The sequence below is a fragment of the Gorilla gorilla genome, chromosome 6, assembly GCF_029281585.2.
Source record: "Gorilla gorilla gorilla isolate KB3781 chromosome 6, NHGRI_mGorGor1-v2.1_pri, whole genome shotgun sequence".
In the NCBI taxonomy this organism is placed as follows: domain Eukaryota; kingdom Metazoa; phylum Chordata; class Mammalia; order Primates; family Hominidae; genus Gorilla; species Gorilla gorilla.
Window position 1 is genome coordinate 127,178,438 of NC_073230.2, and position 25,738 is coordinate 127,204,175.

The 25,738-nt window shown below is 36.3% G+C and overlaps 1 protein-coding gene across 2 annotated transcripts in view; it reads left to right on the forward strand.

Annotated features, from left to right (window-relative positions):
* The first annotated feature begins 4,260 nt into the window (after positions 1-4,260).
* Positions 4,261-25,738, forward strand: part of ANKRD7 (ankyrin repeat domain 7) — a 54,275-nt gene continuing 32,797 nt past the window's right edge. Inside the window, exons 1-7 of one of the 2 annotated variants that reach the window (XM_004046106.5) lie at positions 4,261-5,870; positions 15,889-16,003; positions 16,159-16,332; positions 17,498-17,604; positions 18,247-18,383; positions 21,385-21,474; positions 23,120-23,351. In XM_004046106.5, the coding sequence (XP_004046154.1) occupies positions 5,470-5,870; positions 15,889-16,003; positions 16,159-16,332; positions 17,498-17,604; positions 18,247-18,383; positions 21,385-21,437 (987 nt within the window). In that variant the 5' untranslated portion in view covers positions 4,261-5,469 and the 3' untranslated portion in view covers positions 21,438-21,474; positions 23,120-23,351. Of the gene's footprint in view, positions 5,871-15,888; positions 16,004-16,158; positions 16,333-17,497; positions 17,605-18,246; positions 18,384-21,384; positions 21,475-23,119; positions 23,352-25,738 lie in introns of those variants that run through there. The other variant, XR_010134750.1, reaches the window with a different exon arrangement.

Sequence of the window (25,738 nt, forward strand, 5' to 3'; positions counted from 1 at the left end):
TGCGTGTGTGCATAAGCACACTATAAAGCATTGAGAAATTATAGTATCTATTGAATAAAGGAAAAAGAAAACATCATATTGAAATCAGAAAAGGGAGAATTAGTGGAGCAATATCCTTCAGAACTTAAGAGGTGATGACCTGTTTCCCAAGGGTTGGCCTACTTAGGAGCAGGAGCATTTCATCCACAGTAAGAGGAAAAAAGGAACAATGGGCAAGGTGCAGGCAAGAGGGTCAGTGTGGTCCAGGAAGCCTGTGTAAGTTGCCTTCTGCTGGCTTTTTGCGTCAGTGAAATACAAAGTCATCAGAGTAGGAGATAGGTAGATAGAGAAGATAAGAAATAGTGATCCGCAAGGATGGAAGTGTCAGTGGATCAGGGAACTATCATTATAGCCAAGTGACATTTAAACTCAGTAGAGGAAAAATTTCACAAAATATACACACATCAGATATTTTCAACGACTCACCTAGAATTTAATTATATTGTAAATGGAGCTTTGAAAGATCGACTAGTACAATAGCCTTTATTCAGAAATGCTCTACTTTGAAGAGAAACAGAGAAACCTTCAATTGGCATTTAGTACTAATATTTTCATATTTTTCAATCACACTGACCAGAAGTAGATAAAAATTGTTTATAGCTGGATGGGTCCTGAGAAATGGGAGTAAATGTCACAATAGGGCTCAATTCACCTCTGAGGTATGTATGAATGAAAGAATTAATGGATAAAGGCCCTTGGAGGACTATTTTTAAGGAAAATTCAGAAAGAAAGGTAATAATTTCGGTGTAGAAATATCTCACAATTTTGCTATTTTTAATTTTCAATTTTCTTAAGTAGGACTCAATTTTAATCTTTGCAAAATCTACAGGGTATACTAAAAATACATTCTTTAATTTTAAAAAGGAATTATACATTTTCAAGTAATTCAAAAAAGCTACTAATATTATAACAAAAGAGATATAATCTTTAGGTGTATGAGATTTCTGTTCCTGTACTTCCCAAGAACAGTTTCTTTATACTAAACTTTCAGGAAAATTTTGTATATGAGTATTAATGTTAATTAGAGAAGTAGGAAAATTGATGGAAAAAAGACAAAAATAGTAACCATAAACAAATGTGAAAAACAGCCATTTATGACTGTAAACACACATACCTGATTGCCACTTTTATTCAGTATCTATTTTTTTCATAAATCTTGCTTGGATACTCTAACAGTTGATGTTGAAATTAAGCCCTGATTTGTAGTTCTTACCAATTTTCTTTTCTTTTTTTTTTTGAGACTGAGTCTTGTTCTGTCGCCCAGGCTGGAGTGCAGTGGCATGATCTCGGCTCACTGCAAGCTCCGCCTCCCAGGTTCACGCCATTCTCCTGCCTCAGCCTCCCAAGTAGCTGGGATTACAGGCACCCGCCACCACGCCTGGCTAATTTTTTTCTATTTTTAGTAGAGATGGGGTTTCACCATGTTAGCCAGGATAGTCTCCATCTCCTGACCTCGTGATCTGCCCACCTCGGCCTCCCAAAGTGCTGGGATGACAGGTGTGAGCCACTGTGCCTGGCTGCCAGTTTTCATTATGTAAATACTCCCATTTCTGAGTGTAAGCTTCCAAAAGTTCTTGTATATTTAGCAATCTGACCCTGGGTGTGATATGAGTCACCTCCAGCCCACCACTGTTTGAATGGTATTTAAAGTGAAGGTACAGAAGCTATTTAAAAGGTCACAGAAGTAACCTAGGCAAGCGATAAAGAGACTAAATTAAGGTAGCAGAAATAGGAGAGACTATTTCCAAATAGAATAGATGGAAGGGAGCTCCTGAGGGAAATAATCCTTCCATATGTCTTTATATACCTCATATGGATGTTGGACTGCTGTGTTCTGATGACTTGTTCTGTCAGGCAGAGGGTATATTGCCCTAAACATAGTGGATTTTTAAAAAGCAATTATCCAAATAAAAGACTTATCCTGGAAGAGGAAATGAAGGATTGAATTATAAGCACTGTGCACTTAGGTCACACTAAATTTATAGAAAAACATTTTTCTTTCTTCAGTAATAAATTGACCTTAGCATACTGTCATTTTTTTTTACTTTATAAACTTAAGTTTTTTGACATTTTGACTGTTTTGTAATAACACTTAGCTTAAAATATACATTGTACAGCCGTACAAAAATATTTTCTTTTTTTACATCCTCATTCTACAAGCTTTTTTCTATTTTTATTTTTTTTAAACTTTCTTGTTAATGTGCACATTAGCCCAGGCCTACAGAGGGTCAGGATCATCAAGACATCCAAGACATCAGCAGGCCACAGAAATTTTTCAGCTCCATTACAATCATATGGGCCTGTAATTGTATACGCAGTCCTTTGTTGACTGAAATGCCATGAGGCACGTGATTGTATTTTTTTGATTTACATACTAAATATATGAGTTCATGTGTCGGTACACTAACATATCATGTCTATTCTAGAGCATATAAAATTATTTTCAAAGGAAGATGTAAAAATAGGTATGAAGAAGTTCTGGTACTTTTTTCCCCACCCAGCAGATCACCGTTTTTTTTTATCACTTGAGTGTTATGCACTGCTCTTTAAAGATTCCTGCTTTCAGGAGCACCTAAGGGTAGAATAGGAACTGGCACGCTCCCATGGCCAGGACGCTGCCTTCTGGAGGCGCTTATGGAGATGGACTGGAGTCTGGGGTCTTGGAAAGTAGGCATGTTTGATGGGCCAGTTTTACATTAAGTTCTGTAGTCTTGTTGCATCTGGCACCCTCAAGTTTCTTATTAAATACTACAGCCTGGTTTTTAGCTTTGTTCCATAGTAGGAAAAGTTTGAGCATAGGAAATGTTCTGTGCCCAAAATTGCATCCAAGAATTCAGAAGGCATATAGAAACAGAGGTTATTTTTCATATACTTATCCGTTCATTTGACATACATTTACTGAGCACTTAATGTGCCAAGCCCTGTTCTGAGAGTTGAGAAGTAGCCTGGAGTAAAGCATACGAAAATGGCTGCCTTCTCAGAGCTTATATTATTGTGTCAGGACCAGCATTCCAGGCAAGGGGAGCAATAAGGTCAGGGTCCCTGAGACAGGAACATCCCTAGTGTGCTGGGAAATAAATAAATCACTGTGGTTGAAGCAATTTGAGTTTGGGTAAGAAGAACTTGAGGTCAGAAAAGTAGAAGTGGAGGCAGGGCATATGGGATTGGGGTCGCAGATTGCATAGTGCCATGTGGATCAGTATAAGAAATTTAGCTCTTACTGTTAGGAATTTGAGAAATGATTGGAGAGTTTTTTGCAAATAAGTAACTTCATCAGACAGTATGTTAACTGGATAATTCAGGTGGCTAGGTTGAGAATAGACCAGGGCAAGGGCAGTGTATGAGGGCAGAAGCATGAAGATCAGTCAGGATTCTAGTGTAAAATATTAAAGAAAGGTAATGCAAACGAGACAGATGATGTTGGTCTGGGATACATTGACAGGAGTGGTCAAATTCTGTTTATATTTTGGAAATAGTGCAGTCAGGGTTTGCTAACTGATTAGATGTGGCCTTTGAGAAAGAGAAAAGTCAAGGATGACATCAAAGCTTTTGCCTTGATCAACTGGAAGAATAGGGTTACTCGATCTCAAGTAGGAAAGACAGTAAGAGAGTGGAATGTGAGGAGACCAGTTTAGACATGTTAAGGGTGAGATGTTTATTGAGTCTATAATATAAACAACCCAAATTCAGGTATTGAATAGGCAAGTGGCCATACCAGTTGGGAGTTCAGGAGAGGAACCAGACTAGAACTCTCAATTTGAGTGTCAGTAGCATATAGATGCCATTTAAAGTCATAAGACTGTGATAACCCAGCAGGGAATACAGATACAATAAAAAAATTCTGAATATATTTTGTATTTACAATTGACAGGATTTGCTGGCTGTCAAAATGTAGGTATAAAAGATAAAATTTGAGAATGCCTCCAAGGATTTATAAAGAATAAAAAAAGCTGTTGGTGGATTGATTCTGGGGCTCTCCAATAATTGAAGATAAAGAGGAACCAACAAATTGGATTGAAAAAAATGTTTAAAGAGGTAGGAATCAAACGAGACAAGTGTGGTATCTTGGAAGCCAAACCAAAAAAGTAAAAACTGTTTCAAGGAGTTAGCAATGGTCAGCTGTGTCAAATGCTGCTGTATTTACATGAAAACTCAGAAATGACCATTAGCTTTCATGTGATAGACATCATCATCAATCTGGCTTAAAAGTAGTGTCATTTGAGTGATGGGAGCAAAAAGGTGATGATGGGAACTGCTTTAAGTGAGAACAGAGGGAGAAAAATTGTAGCAGAGATTATAACATTTTAGACAATCCTACTGAGGAATTTTGCCACAAAAGAGAGCAATTGCGGTGATGGTTTCAGGGGGAGATGTGGTCAATCTTCCTGTTTGTTTTCTTAGTAGGAGGCAAATACTAGTATGTATTTAAGCTAATAAGAATTGGTTAACAGAGAGGGAAACTTCAAAGATACATATGAAAGCAGAGAAGAAGGGTTTACTGAATAATGTTTTTGGATAGGCTAGAGAGGATGGGGTCTAGTGCATGCAAGAATGGTGCTGGCCTTTGCTAGGAACATGAACATATCATCTACATGAAGAAGAGAAAGGTAAAGTTTTTTTTTTTTTTTTCAAGGTGCAGGTAAGTGGGTAGATATCGTGGGAACTGGTACAGTTTCTCTTTTGATTGGATCTTTTTCTCAATGGATCAGGAAAAAGGGCCATGAGCCAAGGAGGTGTGAAGAGAGAGGAAGAATAACAGACCTTTTGAGGTGGATTTTCCTGAACTGGAAATGAAAGATGATGGCAGGACTGTGTTTTTTCCTTTGGTCACATTTCGTGGCTTAGGGCAGAGCAAAGAGTTTAGATTTAATGAGGGTTTTGGTTTAGGCACAGATAGGTAAGAAAAGGAATGGGGAAAAACTTAGTGAAGGTATCTGCATGGGAGTGATTATGACGATTGACTGTGGAATTTAGTTAAGTAGTGAAGTGAGGACACAGGGTGTGGGGGTCCAGGCCAGGGAAAGGATATGACACTAATGGACTGTAGGTGCAGTGAGTTAGATTTTCAAAGGACTTTTGGAGTTTTGTGACCAGACAAAGTGAGCTGGAATATGAGAAGTGGTGTTAAAAAGTGTGTATGAAATTGAGATTATTGAGGAATTGCAGTTATTATAAAGACAATTTGTAGCATGTGGCCAGGGAGGTGAGAGGCTGGGAGTAGGTTGGAGGGAAGATCACTGGAAGAGATCCACCCCTCCCCATCCCCATCACAAGGAAGGTAGGTATTAGTTTGCAAGAGTTCAAGCCCTTAGATCTGCTTTTGAAGGAGAAGAGGCTATTTGTAAGAAAGCTGGTAAGTTTCTATTCCAAGGTTCATGATCTAATAGGAAGACTGCAGGTGTGGCCGTCAGGCCCAAGTCCTAGGTGAGAATGCAGGTCTGCGAGCCTCTAGGACCGGACCATAACGACCTTAACAGCCATAACGGCCGTAACTGCCATAACGGCCGGCTGCGCGAGGCCCTTCCAGCATTTCCACTTTCGTCAGGTACTGGAGAGGGCTGCCGGCCGGATGCCAGGGCAGAGGGGCAGGGCGGACGGCTAGAAGTTCAAGAAACATCCTGGTCTGAGGGAAAGACTGCAGCCTGCACCGCCATGAATAAGCTTTTCAGCTTCTGGAAGAGGAAGAATGAGACCCGCAGCCAGGGCCACAACCTTCGAGAAAAGGATTTAAAGAAACTTCACAGAGCTGCTTCAGTCGGGGATTTGAAGAAGCTGAAGGAATACCTTCAGATCAAGAAATATGATGTAAATATGCAGGACAAAAAATACAGGTGACCAGACTGAAGAGCCAGCGCGGGAGGACGGGTTGGGGCCTGGGTCGTTCAACCAGAAATAAGACAAGTGGGGGCTGTTTGACACTGATTGTCACTCCGGGTTTCCCAAAGAAGAGAGATTGTCTGGTAACCATTGGCAGAGGGTCCCACTCCAACTTTCGGCTTTTTATTTAATTTTTAAAAAAATGCTGGGCCGGGCGCGGTTGCTCACGCCTGTAATCCTAGCACTCTGGGAGACCGAGGCGGGTGGGTCTCCTGAGGTCAGGAGTTTGAGACCAGCCTGGCCAACATGGCGAAACCCCGTCTCTAACCAAAAATGCAAAAATTAGTGGGGTCTGGTGGCGGACGCCTGTAATCCCAGCTACTCAGGAGGCTGAGGTAGGAGAATCACTTGAACCCGGAAGGCGGAGGTTGCAGTGAGCCGAGATCGGGCCACTGCATTCCAGCCTGAGTAACAGAGCAAGACTCATCTCAAAAAAAAAAAAAAAAAAATTGCTTGCTTGAATATTTTCTACCCTTCTTGAATCCATCCTCTCCTCTGACTGGCTTAGTCTCCACTGGCAGTCCATCTTTTCCCCACCTTACTGTTTTGCTTCTTGGTAATAGATTGTCCCCAGGCACTAAGATGTACAATTTTGCTAATGGGAGAATAGGAAAAGAGTAGAGACGACCCCCTGGAACATTGGTTAGTTAGATTTTAACACTTGGAAACATCAAAACAAGTAACTTCTAAATTTTTTGAAAAAGACGCTTGCTGAGTTTATTGATACTTAACAAACTTATTTGGACAGAGGATGATTTTTTTTCTCCCTTCATTGCTACCCATTACTTATCGCCAATTTTCTTAAATCTGATTTCATTTTCTCACCAAATATATGCTGCAAATATGTGTAACAACTGTATAACGTGTCAGATTCTGGGATAATATGATGAATAAGCCGTACTATTCATTAACCACACTCATTACCATTGAACTTGTCAAGTCACAAAGGTCCCTTGTAGCCCCCTTGGGCCTTGATGCAGCACAATCAGCTATATGAACTCTGTTAAACCACGGTCCTTACTTTGGTTACAATTTAAAAGAGACTTTGAGAATCTCCAAACTCAGAGTTGCTGTCAAGCTGGGGTTGACAAGCAGAGGGACTCCCCAGATAGCTTCATACCCAGTTTAGCTTTATAACAAGTGTAGTTTTAGGCTCTATCTTGGCATACTTGAGAGCACAATGGCTGCTTCAAAACAGGCATTTGAACTCGCTGTTTAATCAAATTCTTCTTTAAAGTGAGTTTCTCATAGAGAGCATATACACTTAACTCTTGAACAATGTAGGGGTTGGGGTGGGGAGTCAGCCCCCTGTGAAGTAAAAATTTGCTAATAACTTTTGACTCCCCCAGAACTTAACTATATAAATAGCCTACTATTGATTGGAAGTGTTACCAACAGCATAAACAGTTAACATATATTTTGTATGTAATATGTATTATCCACTGTATTCTTACAATAAAGTTAGCAAAAGAAAAAAATGTTATTAGGAAAATTATAAGGAAGAGAAAATATATTTACTATTAAGTTGAAGTGGATCATCATAAAGTTCTTCATCCTGTTTTCTTCACATTGAGTAGATGGAGGAGGAAGAAGAGGGGTTGATCACAGTGTCTCTGGTATTTTTTGGTAGTAAATGATAAAATAGACTGATATCTACGTATATTTTATGAATTCATGGCATACGTAACCTTTTCTTAATTTTTCAATATTTTTAGGCTACATGTTTCATCTGCTAGTTTTTTCAAATTGTTGCAAATTTCCAAAATTTTTCTAATATAGCTATTGAAAAAAATCTGTGTATAAGTGAACCTACACAGTTCAAACACCTGCTGTTCAAGAGTCAACTGTAGTTGCATCTTGTGTTTTATCTATTCAGCCACTGTTTGATTACAGAGCTTAATCTATTTACATTTAAAGTATTTATAGATAGGGAAAGTTTTACTATTGCTATTTTGTTAGCTTTCATGTTACTCTTATAGTTCCTTTGTCTTTTTCTTTCTTACTGTCTTCCTTTGTATTTTCTTGATTTTGTGCTTTGATACTGATGTGCTTTGGTTCCTTTCTTCTTTTTTGTGTAACTTCTACAGATTTTTTTTTTTTTGTGGTTACTTTGGGACTTACATAAAATCGCTCATAGCAGTGTATTTTAAGTTGCTAACAATTGAAGTTCAATAGCATATAAAAATTCTAAATTTTATCTCCCCCCAAACTTTGTTGTTGTCATAATTAACATGTATTCATATTGTTTACGGGGAAGCTGGGGTGCTGGCAAGCCACCTCCTTTGCTCTCTTGGGTAAAGCTGGGAGGTAGTGGGTCTCTTTCCTATCATATGGCACTGTGTTGGAGGCAGAATCTTCAGCAAGAGGGTGTTCTGAATCTCTCTATTAGTTCTAGTGCCTCTGGTTTTGTATTCTCTCAGGGTGCAGGAGACTTTCAATTAGTTTCTGAGTTTTCACAAAGGGAGTTTGTCCTTACGCTGTTGCTGAATTGGTGTGTTTGTTGTGAGGAAGGGTACTTCAGGGTTTCCTACTCTGTCATATTGCTGACATCACTCTGGTTAATCTTTTTAATGTGGATCACTTATGAAAAATTTCCTCAATTACATAATATCTTCAAACAAACCCATTAACAACCACTTGCTGCAAAAATTAATACATATTAAGAAACAAAGTTAGGTGTTTGGCATTGGTAACAGTAAATATGTACTATCTGTGGCTGCCTTAAAATATTTTTGGGAGTTTTCAAGTCATAGGGTATGAAAAGCATCATCTTTCATCACAGGTGGGTAAGTGAAAACTATACAGTTAGGAAAAGGATTTGTATTTAGCTTACTGGTAGTATTATGTCTTTTTTTTTTTTTTTAAACAAAAACAGTGTTGTCCAATCTTCTAGATGGCTTTTATCCTACACCACTCCGCTGCATGACTTTATAAGGTAATCGATAACTTCAATGTGACTTCATTCAGGGGTCAGTTTTTAGTCTTACCTTGCTGGCATGTCAGCAAAGTATTTTATTTTCCATATCAGTGGTATTTGAAATATTGTCTTTCAGAACACTGGGGCCATCTGGCATTTCTCCTAATTCTGTGGACACTTCTTTTGAGACTCCTTTGCTGGTTTCTCTTCATCTTCCTGACTTGTAAACACGTAAGGAATTCCACCAGAAATGATTCTCTCTCTACTTTTATCTTCACTCTCCTGGTGAAGAGAGATTAGCTTTAAATATATATATTCCAGTGCCTTCCAACTTTTAATCTCCAGCCAACCAGACCTCTTGCTGCCTATATTTATACTTAGATATATAATATTCACTGGTGTGCTAATACATGTTTAATAACAGGCCCTTAATGGGTAGGGGAGGGAAAGAGGGAAAACCCTGATTCATACGCTTTATAAATTGTGGCCAGTTTTAAGCTACCAATGTGATATCAACTGGCTTGCAAAATTTCCTGAAAATTTAACAGTTAGCTTGTAAGAACCACTAGCTCCATCACATCACTACTTAGCTTTCTCAAACTGAGGTCTCAAACATTCCCAAACTAAGATCCTGTTATTCTACTTCTGACCTGCCTTTTCTTTTTCGATAAATGCCAAATGTTGTCTTTCAATTGCTTAAGGCTGAAATTCTAGAATATTTTTGATTCCTCTAATTCCTTCACGTCCATTTGATTAAGCAGCAAATCTTGTTGGCTCCTCCTTCAAAATAAATCTAACATCCAAGCATTTCTTGCCACCTTTATAAGTACTACCATAGTCAAAGCCACCATTATGTCTTACCTAGAATTACTACAGTGGTCACTTAACTACACTTTTCCCTTTTCAGCTTATTCTCAACACAGCAGTCAGAATGATCGTGTGTAATGTATGTCAAATGGTATTATTCCTTGTTTTCATAACTTCCAATCACTTCCCATCTTACTAGGGGTAAAAGCCGGATCCATCCAGTGTCTCATACCACCCTATATGATCTTCATCTTCACCCTGTTACTTGTCTGATCTTACCTCCTACAACTCTTCCTTTCATTCATTTACCTCCAGCTACACTGGCCTTCTTACTGTTCCACAGAAATGCAAGACATGCATTTAGGGTTTTTGGACTTGCTGGTCCCTCTGCCTGGGATGCTTTTCCCTCAGATAGTCATATGACTTGCTCTTTCACTTCCTTTAGGTGTTATTCAACTGTTACCTTACTAGTGAGGCCTTCCCTGGCTACTCTTTACCTACAGTTGTACCCTTTCTCCTCACTGACATTTCCTACCCTTCTTCCCTGCTTTTCTCTTTAGAACTTAATATTGTCTTATGTACTTTTTATCTTTTAAATTGTTTGTTGTTTACCTCTTCTACTAACATGTATGATTTATAAAAGCAGGTATTCACATATGTTTTGTTTGCTGATATATCCTCATCACCTAGAACCCTGCCTAGCCATAGTGAGGGCTTAATATTTTTAAAATAAATGAATGAAAGGATGAATACATACATATATACATGTATAAATGGGAGAACTTAAAGATACTATTCAGCAATAAATGCAATGAATTATGGATATATGCAAAAATATGGGTGAATCTTGAAAGTGTCATACTAACTGAAAGAAACCAGACACAAATGACTCCATTTACATGAAATTCTAGAAAAGATAAAAGCACTGTAGCATACAGGAAACAACAAAAAAAGAAAACTACAGTCCAATATTCCTATGAACATAGACACAGAAATCATCAACAAAATACTAGCAAACCAAATCCAGTAGTACATCAAAAAGATAATTCAACACAATCAAGTGGGTTTTACTCCAGGTATACAAGGATGGTTCAACATATGCAAATCAATAAATGTGATTCACCACATAAACAGAATTAAAAGCAAAAACCAGATGATCATCTCAATAGTTGCAGGAAAAACATTGATAAAATCCAACATCCCTTCATGATAAAAACCCTCAGCAAACTAGGCATCGAAGGAACATACCTCAAAATAATAAGGGACATCTATGACAAACACACAGCCAACATCATACTGAATGTGGAAAAGTTGAAAGCATTCCTCCTAAGAACTGAATTAAGACAAAGATGTCTGCTCTCACCACTCCTATCCAACATAGTACTGGAAGTCCTAGCCAGAAAAATCAGGCAAAAGAAATAAAAGGCATCCAAATTGACAAAGAGGATATGAAATTATCTCTATCACATGGACATAAAGGTGGAAATAATAGACACTAGGGACTCCAAATGGGGGAATGGTGGGATGGGCATGAGAGTTGAAAAACTACCTATTAGATGCTATGTTCACTATTTGGGTAATGAGTTCAGCAGAAGCACAGCATTATGCAAGATACCCATGTAACAAACCTGCATATGTACACCCCGAATCTAAAAAAAAAGGATAGTGATATAATGTAAATTAATAGTTACCAGTGGTTTTAGATATGGGGGGAGGGGAAAGAATTGACTGCAAAGAATTGACTGTAAATTGACTAGTCAAAATTCATAAAGTTGTACACTTTAATTTTATTATGAATTACAACTTGATAAAGCTGAATGAAAAAAATCTCAAACTGTATATTTCTGTTTGAACGTGTGTGTGTGTGTGTGTGTGTGTGTGTAGGGAGAGAGAGAGAGATACTGAAAATGAGAAAGATAAAATATTAAAGGACATATACTTAAATTGCTATTTCCGAGAGAGATGAAATGTGGGCAGAGGAAAGTAGATAGAGTGAGATGGTCATTGGGAACTATTTGTTTTGTTTGAATTTTTAATAAGGTAAATTACAATGTTTTATCAAATGTTTCACAGACTCATTTTGGAAGCATTGTGCTTAAGGTCTCTGAAACCTCATGTAAGCATATGTGCATATTAATGGCCTAATGGAAGTGACATTTTTAGATATGTTTTCTAGTAAAAAAAATGATACTGAAAATTGGAATTTCTGGTAAAAAAGAAAAAAAGGGACAGAGGAAATAGCATAAGCAGATTGTTCAGGAAGCCACAGTGGCCTAGTAGGAAAAACATTGTTCTGAGAGTCAAGATCTGAGTTTGAGGCCTTCTCTACATCTGTATGATGCAGAGATACCTTCAGTCTCATCTTTCAAACTAGAGCTACTACTCGATTAGTGTTTTTTAAACAAAGATCTGCAAAGCTCTGTTGCAGGCATCTTATTAAATCGGAATAGCTCCCTGTTAATGTGCTCTGCGTAGTTAGCTTCTATTTTTGTTTTTATTTCAAGAGCACTGTGCCTAATAAGTTTGAAAATGAATTGGAGATGTTTAATGTCTCTCCTGCTGTAAAATCACTTTTATGGTTTTTAATAAAAAAGCCCTTAAGATCTATACATAACTTGGTGAGTGGAGGCCCAATTCTAAATTAATACCTTCAACCATACTACTCAAACCTAGATTACATCGAAAGTGCCCAGCCTAGAGATGAAAATAAATGACCTAGTGTGAGTTAGCTTCCTTGGTTACTTCTCCTTCACTCATCCTGAACTCTAAGTTATCAGGAGCCCAAGAATGTCACTTAAAAAGGGCATTCTCATGATGAGACTCAATTGAAGGCTACAGCTATGCCCTGGCCCTGTACTCTGTCTAGCAGATAACACTTTTCACTTCAGCTTTCAAAGTAATCTTTCAGCCTTGACACTCATCTGAGTCATCCCTTTTGCTAAAGTTCAATTTGAGATTTCTGGTATCTGATCATTCATCACCTGTCCACAGTCTATACTGACAATTTTTCCATCGATATATGAGAGAGTGAGAGTCTGGGAGAAAATAGAACTTGAATGAAACAAAATGACATCGGTTAGCCTGAAAACCTAGAAACCAGTACTAAGCTTCACAGGAATTTAGATTTCTGGTTAGATTAAGTACCATGAGTTAAGAAGTAACAATATAAACTAAAGTCTTAAATTGGGTGTATAATGTATTCATGAAAGTTAAGGATTTTTGACAAATGGAATAATATTGATTTTAAAATGTTTCTCTAAGATATCTGTAAATATACTTTTTGCATTCAACTCTTTCAAAAAATAGAATGGCCTCTGTTTTTGACATTAAGTGGAAAAGCATTCCTATTGGCCTCGAAGCATTTACATTATATGTGTAAACATAGATAAGTGGCCACAACAAATTTTTTTTTTTTTTTTTTGCTGCTTGCTCCAATTGTGAGCTCTAAAATTTAAGGACGCTTAAATCTAAAATTTAAAATAAAATGAATTTAAATGTTAAATCTGTATGTTTTTTAAAACATTTTGGTTTTTTTTAAACTAAGATGACTGCTTTAAAAGGATGACAAATATTCTAAGTGAAAATCTTCTTTGCAAGATTGACGGTTTGAGTGAATATTGTGAACTTTTCAGTGTTTTGTGCATGCTCAAAGCTAGATTAGTTCTTGTTTTCAGATTTTGTATAAATGACCCCAGGCTGTATTGCTCAATACCTCCTTTGAAAGTGGAATCTTTCATGGCTATTTTATTTTATTGAATTTGTGGCTGATTTCCTAAGTTCTTGGAGCTTAATATGAGCCATGAAATTTTTTTATGAGATTTGTTACTGAAGGTTTTAGATTCAGTTGGTGGAAGAGCGAGGTATACAGCAGGGTGCAGCAGCCATTTGTGGAGGACCTATTGGGAATCCATTTACTTTCTCTTAGTAAGAGCAGTGTGTGTGTGTGTGTGTGTGTGTATGTGTAATTTTATGCATTTATTTTAAATTAGGTAAAAAATTGGAGTTGGAGGGAGAGGCAGATCTAAAAATTGGGTGGAAACCACCAAAGTTCCTTGGAACTAAATTCTCAAGATATGTGTAATAGCAGATGAGGGAGACACATCAAAATGTTTGCCAGGATTTGCTATCTACTGCAAAGGATTATCTTTGGTGGGCTTAAAGCTATTTAGCCCTGTGTTATGTTTGGATTGAGGGCTCTGAAAACTCCTATTACATAAGGAATTTCATCCTTAAGCCAAACTGTAAATGTGAACAGAAAGCTTAATTAGTGCTTCATTGTGTCAGGATTACTGAGAAATTAGTCATCAGAAATTTGCTTGGTAAGGATGGAATCACAGTAAAGTAAAGGTGGATAGTTTTGAGGGAAACATAATTTAGACCATGTTGTTTGATGAATCATTTTTGTCCTACAACAAAGTACTTCTTTGTTCATTCCTTAAATTCAGATTGTCTTTTCCATGTAGTATGTTAATTAATTATGGATAACTTCTGGTTTTATTCTGTTATGTTAGCTGACTGTTTTCTTCCTGACTGTGCTCTCTCTTTAGCTAAATAATAATATAATTGGTTAAAATTTGGCTTTTTATATTGTAGTTGTAATACAGTCTTGCCTTCCAGAGATTACATTCAGGTAAACTTAATTAGAATTTTAGCTTTCTCCAATTTTTTTGAACTGTTTTATTTATTTATTTATTTATTTATTTATTATACTTTAAGTTTTAGGGTACATGTGCTCATTGTGCAGGTTAGTTACATATGTATACATGTGCCATGCTGGTGCGCTGCACCCACTAACTCGTCATCTAGCATTAGGTATATCTCCCAATGCTATCCCTCCCCCCTCCCCCCACCCCACAACAGTCCCCAGAGTGTGATATTCCCCTTCCTGTGTCCATGTGATCTCATTGTTCAATTCCCACCTATGAGTGAGAATATGCGGTGTTTGGTTTTTTGTTCTTGCGATAGTTTACTGAGAATGATGGTTTCCAATTTCATCCATGTCCCTACAAAGGACATGAACTCATCATTTTTTATGGCTGCATAGTATTCCATGGTGTATATGTGCCACATTTTCTTAATCCAGTCTATCATTGTTGGACATTTGGGTTGGTTCCAAGTCTTTGCTATTGTGAATAATGCCGCAATAAACATACGTGTGCATGTGTCTTTATAGCAGCATGATTTATAGTCCTTTGGGTATATACCCAGTAGTGGGATGGCTGGGTCAAATGGTATTTCTAGTTCTAGATCCCTGAGGAATCGCCACACTGACTGTTTTTATATTTTCTTGGCTTATTGCCATAGATGATAAGTTATTGTGTATAGGTTTTGTTTGTTATCTTTTTGAAAATTGCCTTATTTTTAAGTAGTTATCTTATTTTTGAGGTTCACCTTTTTGCTACTCCTGTGTGTCAATAGCAGGTCTATTTAGGTACCCATAGAGTACTTCTGAGGAGCTAAAGTGAAACAAGGAAAATATATTTAAGTTTCTTGTTTGGAACATGGATTATTTATATGTGGCCTTGGTATTATAAAATTATCTAAAAACAAGGCTATAATGATATCACCTTAGAAGTAGATAAATGTTTATTGAGGGCCAGTCCAGGCTAAAAACTGCAAAATTTAAATGGATCTAATTAGTCTTCTGTCATAATTCATGAATGTGTGTCTGGTTTCTGGTAGGCTACCTAGAATAGGGTTCTTTAGAAGTAGAAATTAGTGTAATAACTTAAAATAGGGTTAAGATCTACAACTTAGAGAGTACTTAGGCATTCACCTTTTACTTCTCAGAAACAAATGCCAACTTTAATCACTGAATAAATAAAGAAAAACACACAATTAGGTATGGCATGTCATTGATTAAGTAATATCCCTTCCTCCTGTTACCTATTAGATGTATTTCAGGTTTTAAATATAATTTCTAAATTTTATTGTGATACCTAACTTTATTATCTTTTCCAAGGCCCAGACATCATTTTGGTACTTTTAAAAAAATCTATTTTCATCTCATTATAGTTAAGTTTTCCTTGAAGTGAAATCAGTTAAATATTTAATCTTCAACACACTTGCGCAGCCCTGAAACTTCAATAAAATGTAATTGTAATTAATGTACATTTGTTTAAATAGAAATATGTGCATGAAGCAAGTACCTTACCAATGTACAATCTGGCCTGTTTTTGGGTAAAGCAAGTAACTTCTCAAACGAAGACTTATATACTCTAACTTTGTGTTTTGTTTTATTGACATAGAACACCTTTGCACCTAGCCTGTGCTAATGGACATACAGATGTTGTACTTTTCCTAATTGAGCAACAATGCAAAATAAATGTCCGGGATAGTGAAAACAAATCCCCATTGATTAAGGTATGCCATAATTTTTCTTTTTCAATTGGAATGTGTTTGAGTTCTCCTAGTTAAGTTTTGTTGATTTTTCATGTTTTAAAACATAGTATCAAACATTAATTTATCATATCCCAAGTAGTAAATTGGTTACTCATCTACTCTTGTTGCATTAACAGGCAGTACAGTGTCAAAATGAGGATTGTGCTACTATTCTTCTAAACTTTGGTGCAGACCCAGATCTGAGGGATATTCGTTATAATACTGTTCTTCACTATGCTGTTTGTGGTCAAAGTTTGTCATTAGTTGAAAAACTGCTTGAATACGAAGCTGATCTTGAAGCGAAAAATAAGGTAGTTTTCTATTAAAGAAAAAAATCCTATATTTTAGAAAGCAACTGAAGAGCATATTTCAGATAATTCATCTATGTTGAAATATATGTTATATAAAGCATGAATTTTCCAAACTAAAATTGGGGAGAAAGAGAAGAGATTATCAAAAACTGATAAAATATTTCTTCTCTTGAACTCTTTCTATATTTTATTGCAGACTGTAATCCTGACGTCCAAAGAAACACTATATTTAACAACTATAATTGTTTAACAGGCCATAACAAATGAGGAATATTTAATTCTCTTATAACTGGGTATTGATAAAAATCATAAAACCCATGTTTTTTCTATTTTATTGATATACTCATGAATAATAATAACAGGGTTGAAATAGCAAATGACACAATATTAAAATTAATCTAACTCTTCTACTGAGGCATTATGAATAGCCAATGAATTTTTTTAAAAAGCGTATTGAGCCGGGCGTGGTGGCTCACTCCTCTAATCCCAGCACTTTGGGAGGCTGAGGCGGGTGGATCACGAGGTCAGGAGATCGAGACCATCCTGGCTAACGTGGTGTAACCCCGTCTCTACTAAAAATACAAAAAATTAGCTGGGCGTTGCGGCAGGCGCCTGTAGTCCCAGCTGCTCGGGAGGCTGAGGCAGGAGAATGGCGTGAACCCGGGAGGCGGGGCTTGCAGTGAGCCGAGGTTGCGCCACTGCACTCCAGCCTGGGCAACAGAGCAAGACTCTGTCTCAAAAAAAAAAAAAAAAGCGTATTGATACTTTACTGATATTTTGTCCACATGACAGCCAAAATAAGTGCCAGCCTTGGAAGTTTAAATGAAACCCAGTGGAAATCTGAATGTGACAATATTATGAAATGTGAATTGATGGTATGCAATGCTTACATTAAATGCTAGGTGCTCATCACTTACTTATTCTAGGCTGCTCTTACCTACAATTTGAATTAAGCCTAAAACAGAAACTTTAATTTTTTTGTCTGGCTCAACCCTGATTTGTTTTCTTGGTCTTTGAAATCACATTTTTTTATGTATTAAAATCTTTTAAGAGTTAAAGTGTATATTCAGAAGTTCTTATGCACACATATTTTAAGTTGAACTTAAATCTAAAGAGCATGAAAATTTGCTACAATATTTTAATCATTTTTAAATAATTTTTTCAGGATGGGTATACTCCACTATTAGTTGCCGTTATTAACAATAATCCAAAAATGGTAAAATTTCTTCTGGAGAAAGGGGCTGATGTGAATGCTTCAGATAATTATCAAAGGTATAATTAATAAATAAGATAGCACATAACTAGAGCTACCTAATAGGATTATGTGTGTGTGTATGTGTATGTGTGTGTGTGTGTGTGTCCACAAAACACAATATATATGATATTGGGAAAATATAGAAGCATAAGACCCATAGGATGTATGCTCACATGCTTTTGGACAGATTACCTAAACTTTCAGGATTTATTTTTCCCTTTGTAAAATCAAACAGTTGGGCCAGGTATTAATTGGTTATTATTATTATTTATTTATCATTTATTATTAGAATTTAACATTAGACTCTTACATAGATCACCAACTGTTGTAGTTAAATGGGGTCAGGGGACCCAAAGTCCCAAGACACATTCCTTCATGGAATTTTGAGACATATTTTTGAAAACACTAGGCTTCCAGGAAGAAGAGATTGAAAATGATTGAGCTAGCTGCTTCCTAGGTACTGTTCATGTTTAGACTCCATGATATGATCTGTGACTGGCACACTTTTTTGAGCAGATCTGCTGTATTTTTTACATTGTTGCCTTGACTCTTTCTGATAGAGGTCCTACATTTGAGTAGTAAATTGAGAAGACTGAATTTTTAAAATTAGGCGTGTTTAAGATCTTTACATGGGCATTCATTTCTATCTCTTGCTGCAGAACAGCCCTTATTCTTGCTGTCAGTGGTGAACCAGCATGTTTAGTGAAGCTTCTTCTTCAGCAAGGTGTGGAATTATGTTACAAAGGTATTGTGGATTCACAGCTGAGGAATATGTTTACTTCCATGGTTTTACTGCGTAAGTGATACTGCATGTCTTTTAACAACTGTATGGGGTTTGATTATAAGGATCAAAGCCTAAGCCCCAAAGTACAAGGCTGGAATAGGATCAACAGTAGGGGTAACCAACATACAAATCTGTGCAGGGATTCTTGATTTTCTCTGTTTGTGGGTTCAATCAATACAAGGGCTACAGATGGGCTGAATATGCAAATAAACTACCAGAGGCAGGAGCATTGGAAGTGTGCCAGGGCAGGGATTTAGACACTTGTAACATAGCCATTAATAAAACATATAGGTGATAGAGTTGGACAAAAGATGATTCATTCACACAAAGCCTTTCATTGCCTTTAGATATTATTAATATATGGATTGTATTCATGTTTTGAATATTATTGTTAACATTTCGTTAGCTAACCTTAGTTTGGTAAGTGTTCAGAATTCTAAAGTACACTCTATTTACACCCAAAAGAAAAACTATTTTCGTGTATGAATACAAAGTTCTGATTTTTAATAGTTAATGAGAAAATTAGATACGACGTAGAAAAATTTAATTTATAGCTTATGAATTTAACTTATAGATAATTTGTAAATAACTTAATTTACAGCTTAGTGAAGTTAAATAACATACAAGGTATTTTCTCTATAATTTTATTTTAAGAGCAATTTAAAATTATAAATAGGTATTTTTTCAGTTTTTATTCTTCTTCTTCCACTGCTTTATTCACATTTTAGGAATACTTTTTAATCATTAATTCCATATGAAAAGCATAGGTGGGAGGGAAGAAAAATAATCACATATACATACAGATGTTTGGTCTTAATTTAACTTTAGACACAAAAGAATTTTTATTCTATTAAATGCATGAACCATAATTGAATAAATATAATATTTTCATCTTCGTAATACAGAACATGTGTACTTTGTTTTACTTTGGTTTAAGCAGACCATATGCATAAAATCTTAATGAAATAAACATGTAAATTATTGGTGAATATCCAAACTATAAAAGGATTCTTCACTCTACAAAAGGGATCCCTAATGTTTCTTTTATGTATGATTTTTTTCCATCACTTAAAAAGCTTAGGTATATGAAACTAGAAGACACATGTATCTGTTTAGTAATGTATCTATTGGTCAAAAACAGAACTTGTATATTTAAAATACTTATTTACATATATGTAAGCAAGTCTCATGAAGGCATTATTGGATAGTTTTATGAGAAGGAAATCTTACAATCTTCCTTTATCTCCCCCAAATGGCTTTTAGAACAGAAAATTCTTTTTGTAGATTGCTCCATCAGTAATTTTAAAATACAAACATATTGACCATGAAGTTTTTGTCCTCTTAATAGATTCATATTTTCAATGTCGAAAATTGTAAGAGAATTACATTTTTTTTCTTTTTTTTCAAAGAGGTGAGAGGGAAGAAAAGCAACTTCCTAATGATTAAGCAATTACCTCTAGTCTGTGGAAATGATCAACATTTAATAAAAATTGCAAGTGACTCTTCAAAACTACAATCTAATTCCCCTTGTCCTTTCACAGTATTTGCCCCTCTTTTGCAGTGGGAACTAAGCTTTCTGTAATTGTGACTTTTATTGCTCAAGCAGCTGTTGCCTATGTAACGTACTTAAGAATGTGCTGCTTCATAACATCATTTGTTGGCTCTCTATGTAGAATCTATGTAGATTCTAAGGCTTAGTAAAGTGGAAGCATAGACAATATTCCTCATAGTTTTAAAAAATTAGTGAAACACTTCCAAATGAAGGAATTATATTTAAGACTTTATTTTATGGTTAGCCATAACCCATGCATTTCTTCATTTCTCTCATTAAAATTCAGAAGCCATATGGCTCTTCTCTGTCATGGAGCAAAAGTATATTCATCACTGGATGTGTTTCAGTCCCTGACTGAGTTAATTGTCTTCACTTTGTTAATTTACTATTAAACCTGAGAGCTGTGGGCTCAATTTCCCCCTAAAATTCACACGTGAAAGCCGTGGCCTAGTACCTGTGAATGTGACCATTTTTGGAGATAGAGCCTTTAAAGGGGTGATTAAGTTAAAGTGAGGCCAATAGGGTTGGCCCTAATTTAATTTCTAACCTGGGTCCTTATAAAAAGGGGAGGTTAGAACATGCAGAGAGACACAGGGGTGCTCATGCTCAGAGGGATGACTTATATGAAAAGGCCAGTCATCTAAAGGGCAGTCACCTAAAGCAGGTGTCCTTAACCCCTGGGCCATGGCCCAGACCTGGTCCGTGGCCTGTTAGGAACCGGGCAGCACAGCAGGAGGTGAGCCGCAGGCCAGCAAGCAATGCCGCCTGAGCTCCGCCTCCTGTCAGATAAGCAGAGGCATTGGGTTCTCATAGGAGCACGAACCCTCTTGTGAACCGCTTTGCAAAGGATCTAGTTTGTGGTCTCCTTATGAGAATCTAACTAGTGCTTGATGATATCAGGTGGAACAGTTTCATCCTGAAACACCCGTCCCCCGACTTCTGTGGAAAAATTGCCTTCCACACCGTCAGTCCCTGGTGCCAAAAAGGTTGGGGATCACTAATCTAAAGAACAGTTATCTAAAAGGCAAATAAATGCCTGGGACAGATTTTCCCTTAAGGACCTCAGAGAAAGCCTACCCCACTGGCACCTCAATAAATGTGCAGCCGACAGAACCATGAGAAAATTAGTTTCTGTTTAAGCTGCCCCGTTTGTGGTGTTTTGTTATGGCACCTCTAGCAAATGAATACACCAACTACAAATTAAAGCCATTTTTACTATCTTGATAGTGGCTTTTAAAAAATCATATTTGCGATAGCAGGAAGAAAAGAGGTCCAGAGAATGGGGGTACATGAAATAAAAGTGGTGTCTATTGACAGAGTTGGCTCAAGAGGAAGCTTGTCCTCAAGTGTGTTACATTCTTGGGGCAGCATTGGCTGGTACCTAAGGTTTTGATTTGATACTTGTATGTTAGGAATTAAATTTCTATGCATGCTGGCATTCACATGTAATTTCCTTTATAGATAGATACCCACAATTTACTGTGAGCCATGGAAAGAAGAAACATGCTAAATAGACACCTTATTCTTGGCACTACATGTGACTAAAGGAAGGTAAGATTGCTAACTGGATTAGTGTTTTTTTCTTGTTGCTTTTTATTTGTTAATTTTTTAGGAAAGGAAACAACTTTCTTAAGTAACATTTAATTTTAAAATGGAAATTTTGTATTATTTTGAAATGTCAAATATTTTTAAGAACTATTCTTAAGAATATTTGTGATTGAAATATTCTGACACTGTGTTGGCTGAAAATGTAAAGATGTAATGTAAAAATATGCTTAATGATTAAGATCATTTTTTAACCCATTGTCTCATGTCTAGCTATAAAAAACAAAATTTTTGCACATATATATTTTAATAGATGAAAAACTATCATAAAAATTTTAATTTTATTGTAAAAATACATTAAATAAGCACTGTTGATAGTAGTTAATATAAGATATACCAATTAATTATATAAAATTTTAAAGAAAGTAACAATATGTGTAAAGAATTGAATTTACTGTGCATCAACTAAAATAAAATTTTGTTATTCATTTTCAAGAATATATAGTTATTTAGGTCTGTAAAAATTAGCTTTTATTGGCAAGTATGTTTTACACTGACTTGTTTTGTTGGATGAGAGAAAAACTTTTAGAGCTCTCCTCTGTATTCACTAGCAAGCAGACTCCTGCACTACAATTCACCCCCAGGGTAAAATGGAAGAAAATAAAAAGGACATAGAAGGAGTGTGGAGGCAATAGAAGATCATATAAATTCGCAACTATTCAAGCCCTCTCCATCCCCCATCCCCACAAATCTATAGTGATAATGCTTACAACAATGTTTGGTCCTATCAATTCCGGGTGAATAAACTTAGGGGAGAATTTCTCTGAACTACCTTTTTTTTCTGTTTTTCTGTTTTTGAGGTGGAGTCTCACTCTGTCACCCAGGCCAGAGTGCAGTGATGCAATCAATCTCAGCTCACTCCAATTTCTGCCTCCCGGGTTCAAGCGATTTTCCTGCCTCAGCCTCCCAAGTAGTTGGGATTACAGGCTCCACCACCATGCCCAACTAATTTTTGTATTTTTAGTAGAGATGGGGTTTCACCATGTTTGCCAGGCTGGTCTCGAACTCCTGACCTCAGGTGATCCGCCAGCCTCGGCCTCCCAAAGTGCTATAATTACATGCGTGAGCCACTGTGCCTGGCCCTCTGAATTACTCTTAATGTATACTCTTATTTCCTCTTCTCCTGCACCTCTCTCTCTCTTTTAAATGTCTGTGCAGCTCTAAGAAGTGAAGAATTTCTGTGATTTACACTTCGTTTCTTAAGGGAACTAAAGCAGTAGAAACTACAGAAAAATCATTGCTACATTTTGAGTGCCTCCTGAGGGTAGATGTTTAAAACCAGGCTCACTCATTTTATTTTGGCAAGTTTGTTCACAGTTCATAGTGAAATGTTAATCTTAATTAATGTTTTAAAGCGTAGATTTATTGTGTCAAGAAATTACCAAAAGATGTTGCAAAAATGGTGAAAGTAAAAAGTTATATTTCTGTCAAATTCAAAAGAGACTACTTAATTATTTAAAAATTACTGTTAGGTATAGAAATGCTAAATTATAATTGTGTTGTAGCTGAGGCATATAATTTAAGAAATACCTGTAGAAATGGAAATATTTAGACGTAAGTGAAGACATTATAAATATCATTTGTTTCCTAGATATGGAACCCATTTCTACAATTTCTTTGCCGCTTCCTTGAATTGGAAAAATGTATTTTGAAAGAACCGTTAAGTGAAGTATTATAATATTTTTGCTGACTACCCAGTTGAAGAAAAATTTGTTAATTGGATGGGATTTTTTTTTTCACGTTAGAAGACATGAATAAATTTTAAAAGATAAACATCTATATTGTGAACCATCAGCTGAAAAAATAAATTTGTGTTCAATATATAGGCAGAAAAAAATTTGTGTCAAAATATTGAATGGAATAATAATGAGGAAACTGTGTTAGGCATGTATTAAAACATTTAAATGAAATAAAAATACATTTCAGCTACAAAATGAAGGAAAACATTATAAATAATCCTGTATAAATCAAAATTATCTTTTATTTACAAGTATTTTCACTGGTAAAACCTTTTTGATTTTTTAGAAACACTACAGTACTATAATATATATTCAGAAAACTTGGGTGTTATAGAAAAGAAAAAAGAAAATGCATCACTCAAAGTCTCATTACCGAAACAAAACATTTGTTAAATTTTTGGCATGTTTTGTAGTATTTTAAAATTTGCTTAGTTTTTTTTTCCTCAAAGAGAATTTCCAATTTTACATTTTTCTTCTTGAAAACACAATACATTGTCCACAGTTTTCACTGTGCTCTTTGCTATAGCTTAAACACATCAAGTGTGGTCTGGCTTCAGAACAGTTCCCTATAATACCCTTTTTCCTTTAGTTATTGCCTAGGACAACTCCTCATGGGACCTCAGTCACTGCTCTGTCATTCTGTCACTTACAATGCACTACTCTCTTCTTGCATTTTGGAATTAAAACTCCATGAGGGCTTGAACTTTTTGTTCCCTACTACTTGTAAAATGCCTGATGTATAGTAGATATTCAATTTGCTGAATAATAAGTGATACTTGTCAGGCCCTGTTCCAGTAACTTTACCTGTCTTACCTCATGATCTTTGCACAGTTTTGTTGAGGTAGGAAGTATTTATATCCTCATTTTAAGATGAGAACATTGAGGTGCAACATGGTTCAATGACTTGCTTGAGGTTACTGAGCTAGAACACTGGGAGCTGGTGTATAAACCCATGCTCTCTGGATTTGAACCTAGCCAGTCCCATGCCAGAATTTGTACCATAAACCAATATGCCATGTCATTTCTCTCATGAATGAATGTATATCATCCTTGTAAGCTCTACTTTTAATGGCTCAGAAGGAAGATTTTCTTTGAATTTGAAACTTGTTTAAACCACTCTTTTATTTAAGTATGTTTGTTTCACTTATTTCTAGCACTAGGTGATATTGAAGAGCTAAAATGGAGGGGGAAAAAACCAGACAATTCCTGACTTCAAGTCAACAAACATTTAATTTCTGCTATGGTTTCAATCAGTGATTCTTAACTGGGAGCAATTTTGACCCCAGGGGATATTTGGCAATGTCTGCTGAGATTTTTGATTGTCAAGACTGAGAATCAATACTGCTAAATATCCTATCATGCATGGGACAGTCCCCACAACAAGTAATTGTCTGGCCCCAAATGTCAACAGTTTCATGGCTGAGAACTCTGATCTAGATTCTATATTACATGCTGGGGACCAAAGATGAAAAAGATGTTTTTATATACTCTGCCTTAAATGAGCTCACAAATGTTTAGTTTCCCCACTCCCAGTCTTTATGTAAGCAGAGTTAGAACATGTGTAGTGTACCTTTGCCATTAGCAGAAAAGGAGGGTCCCTAATCTAGCGTAGATTAGGGAGGGTCAGGGGTGATTTCAGTTAAAAAGGAACTTTTTGGCTGGGCTTGTAGAATAAGTAGGGTTTCTGTAGGTCTCCCAATCAAAACCTAGTCAACCATAATAAAAAGTTCATAATAGAGGCAGAAGCAAAACACCCAAGAATCAGAGGAGAGAGGAAGTTACCACAAGGTTAACATTGGTGGGGTAGATGAGATTTTAACCAGGTTCTGAAGGGTAGGTGGAATTTTGACTTAGTACTTCTAATAAGAAATTAGGCTTGGCACGTTGGCTCACACCTGTAATCCCAACACTTTGAGTGGCTGAGGTGGGAGGATCACTGGAGCCCAGGAGTTTGAGACCAGCTTGGGCAGCATAATGACATCCCATCTCTACAAAAAATTTAAAAATTAGCCAAGCATGGTGGCACATGCTGGTAGTCTCACGTACTTAGGAGACTCCTGCTGAAGTGGGACAATTGCTTGAGCCTAGGAGGTTGAGGCCTCAATCAGTTGTGATTTTGCCACTGTACTCCAGCCTGACCTTGTCACAAAAAAGAAAAAAAATAAATTAGGTGGAATGAAGAACTTTGTGTATTTTATAATAGAATTTGTGTTGACTACTCTTTGGGGAAAATGTGTACTCTAAAATGGTATGCTGTAGTGCAGATGTAGTGCACAGATATTTGATCTGATTTTGCCAGCTCTGCTTCTCCATTACTGTTACATCTCTAGGAACAATTTTGTGAATTCTCTCAAGTATTTCAATTCTTAGAATATTGTCAGATTGTGAATTACTTTTTAGTGTTCCTGGTAATATCTAAAACAGAACAAATTTACTTTTCCTTTAAGAAGTTTAACAACAGAAAACAACTA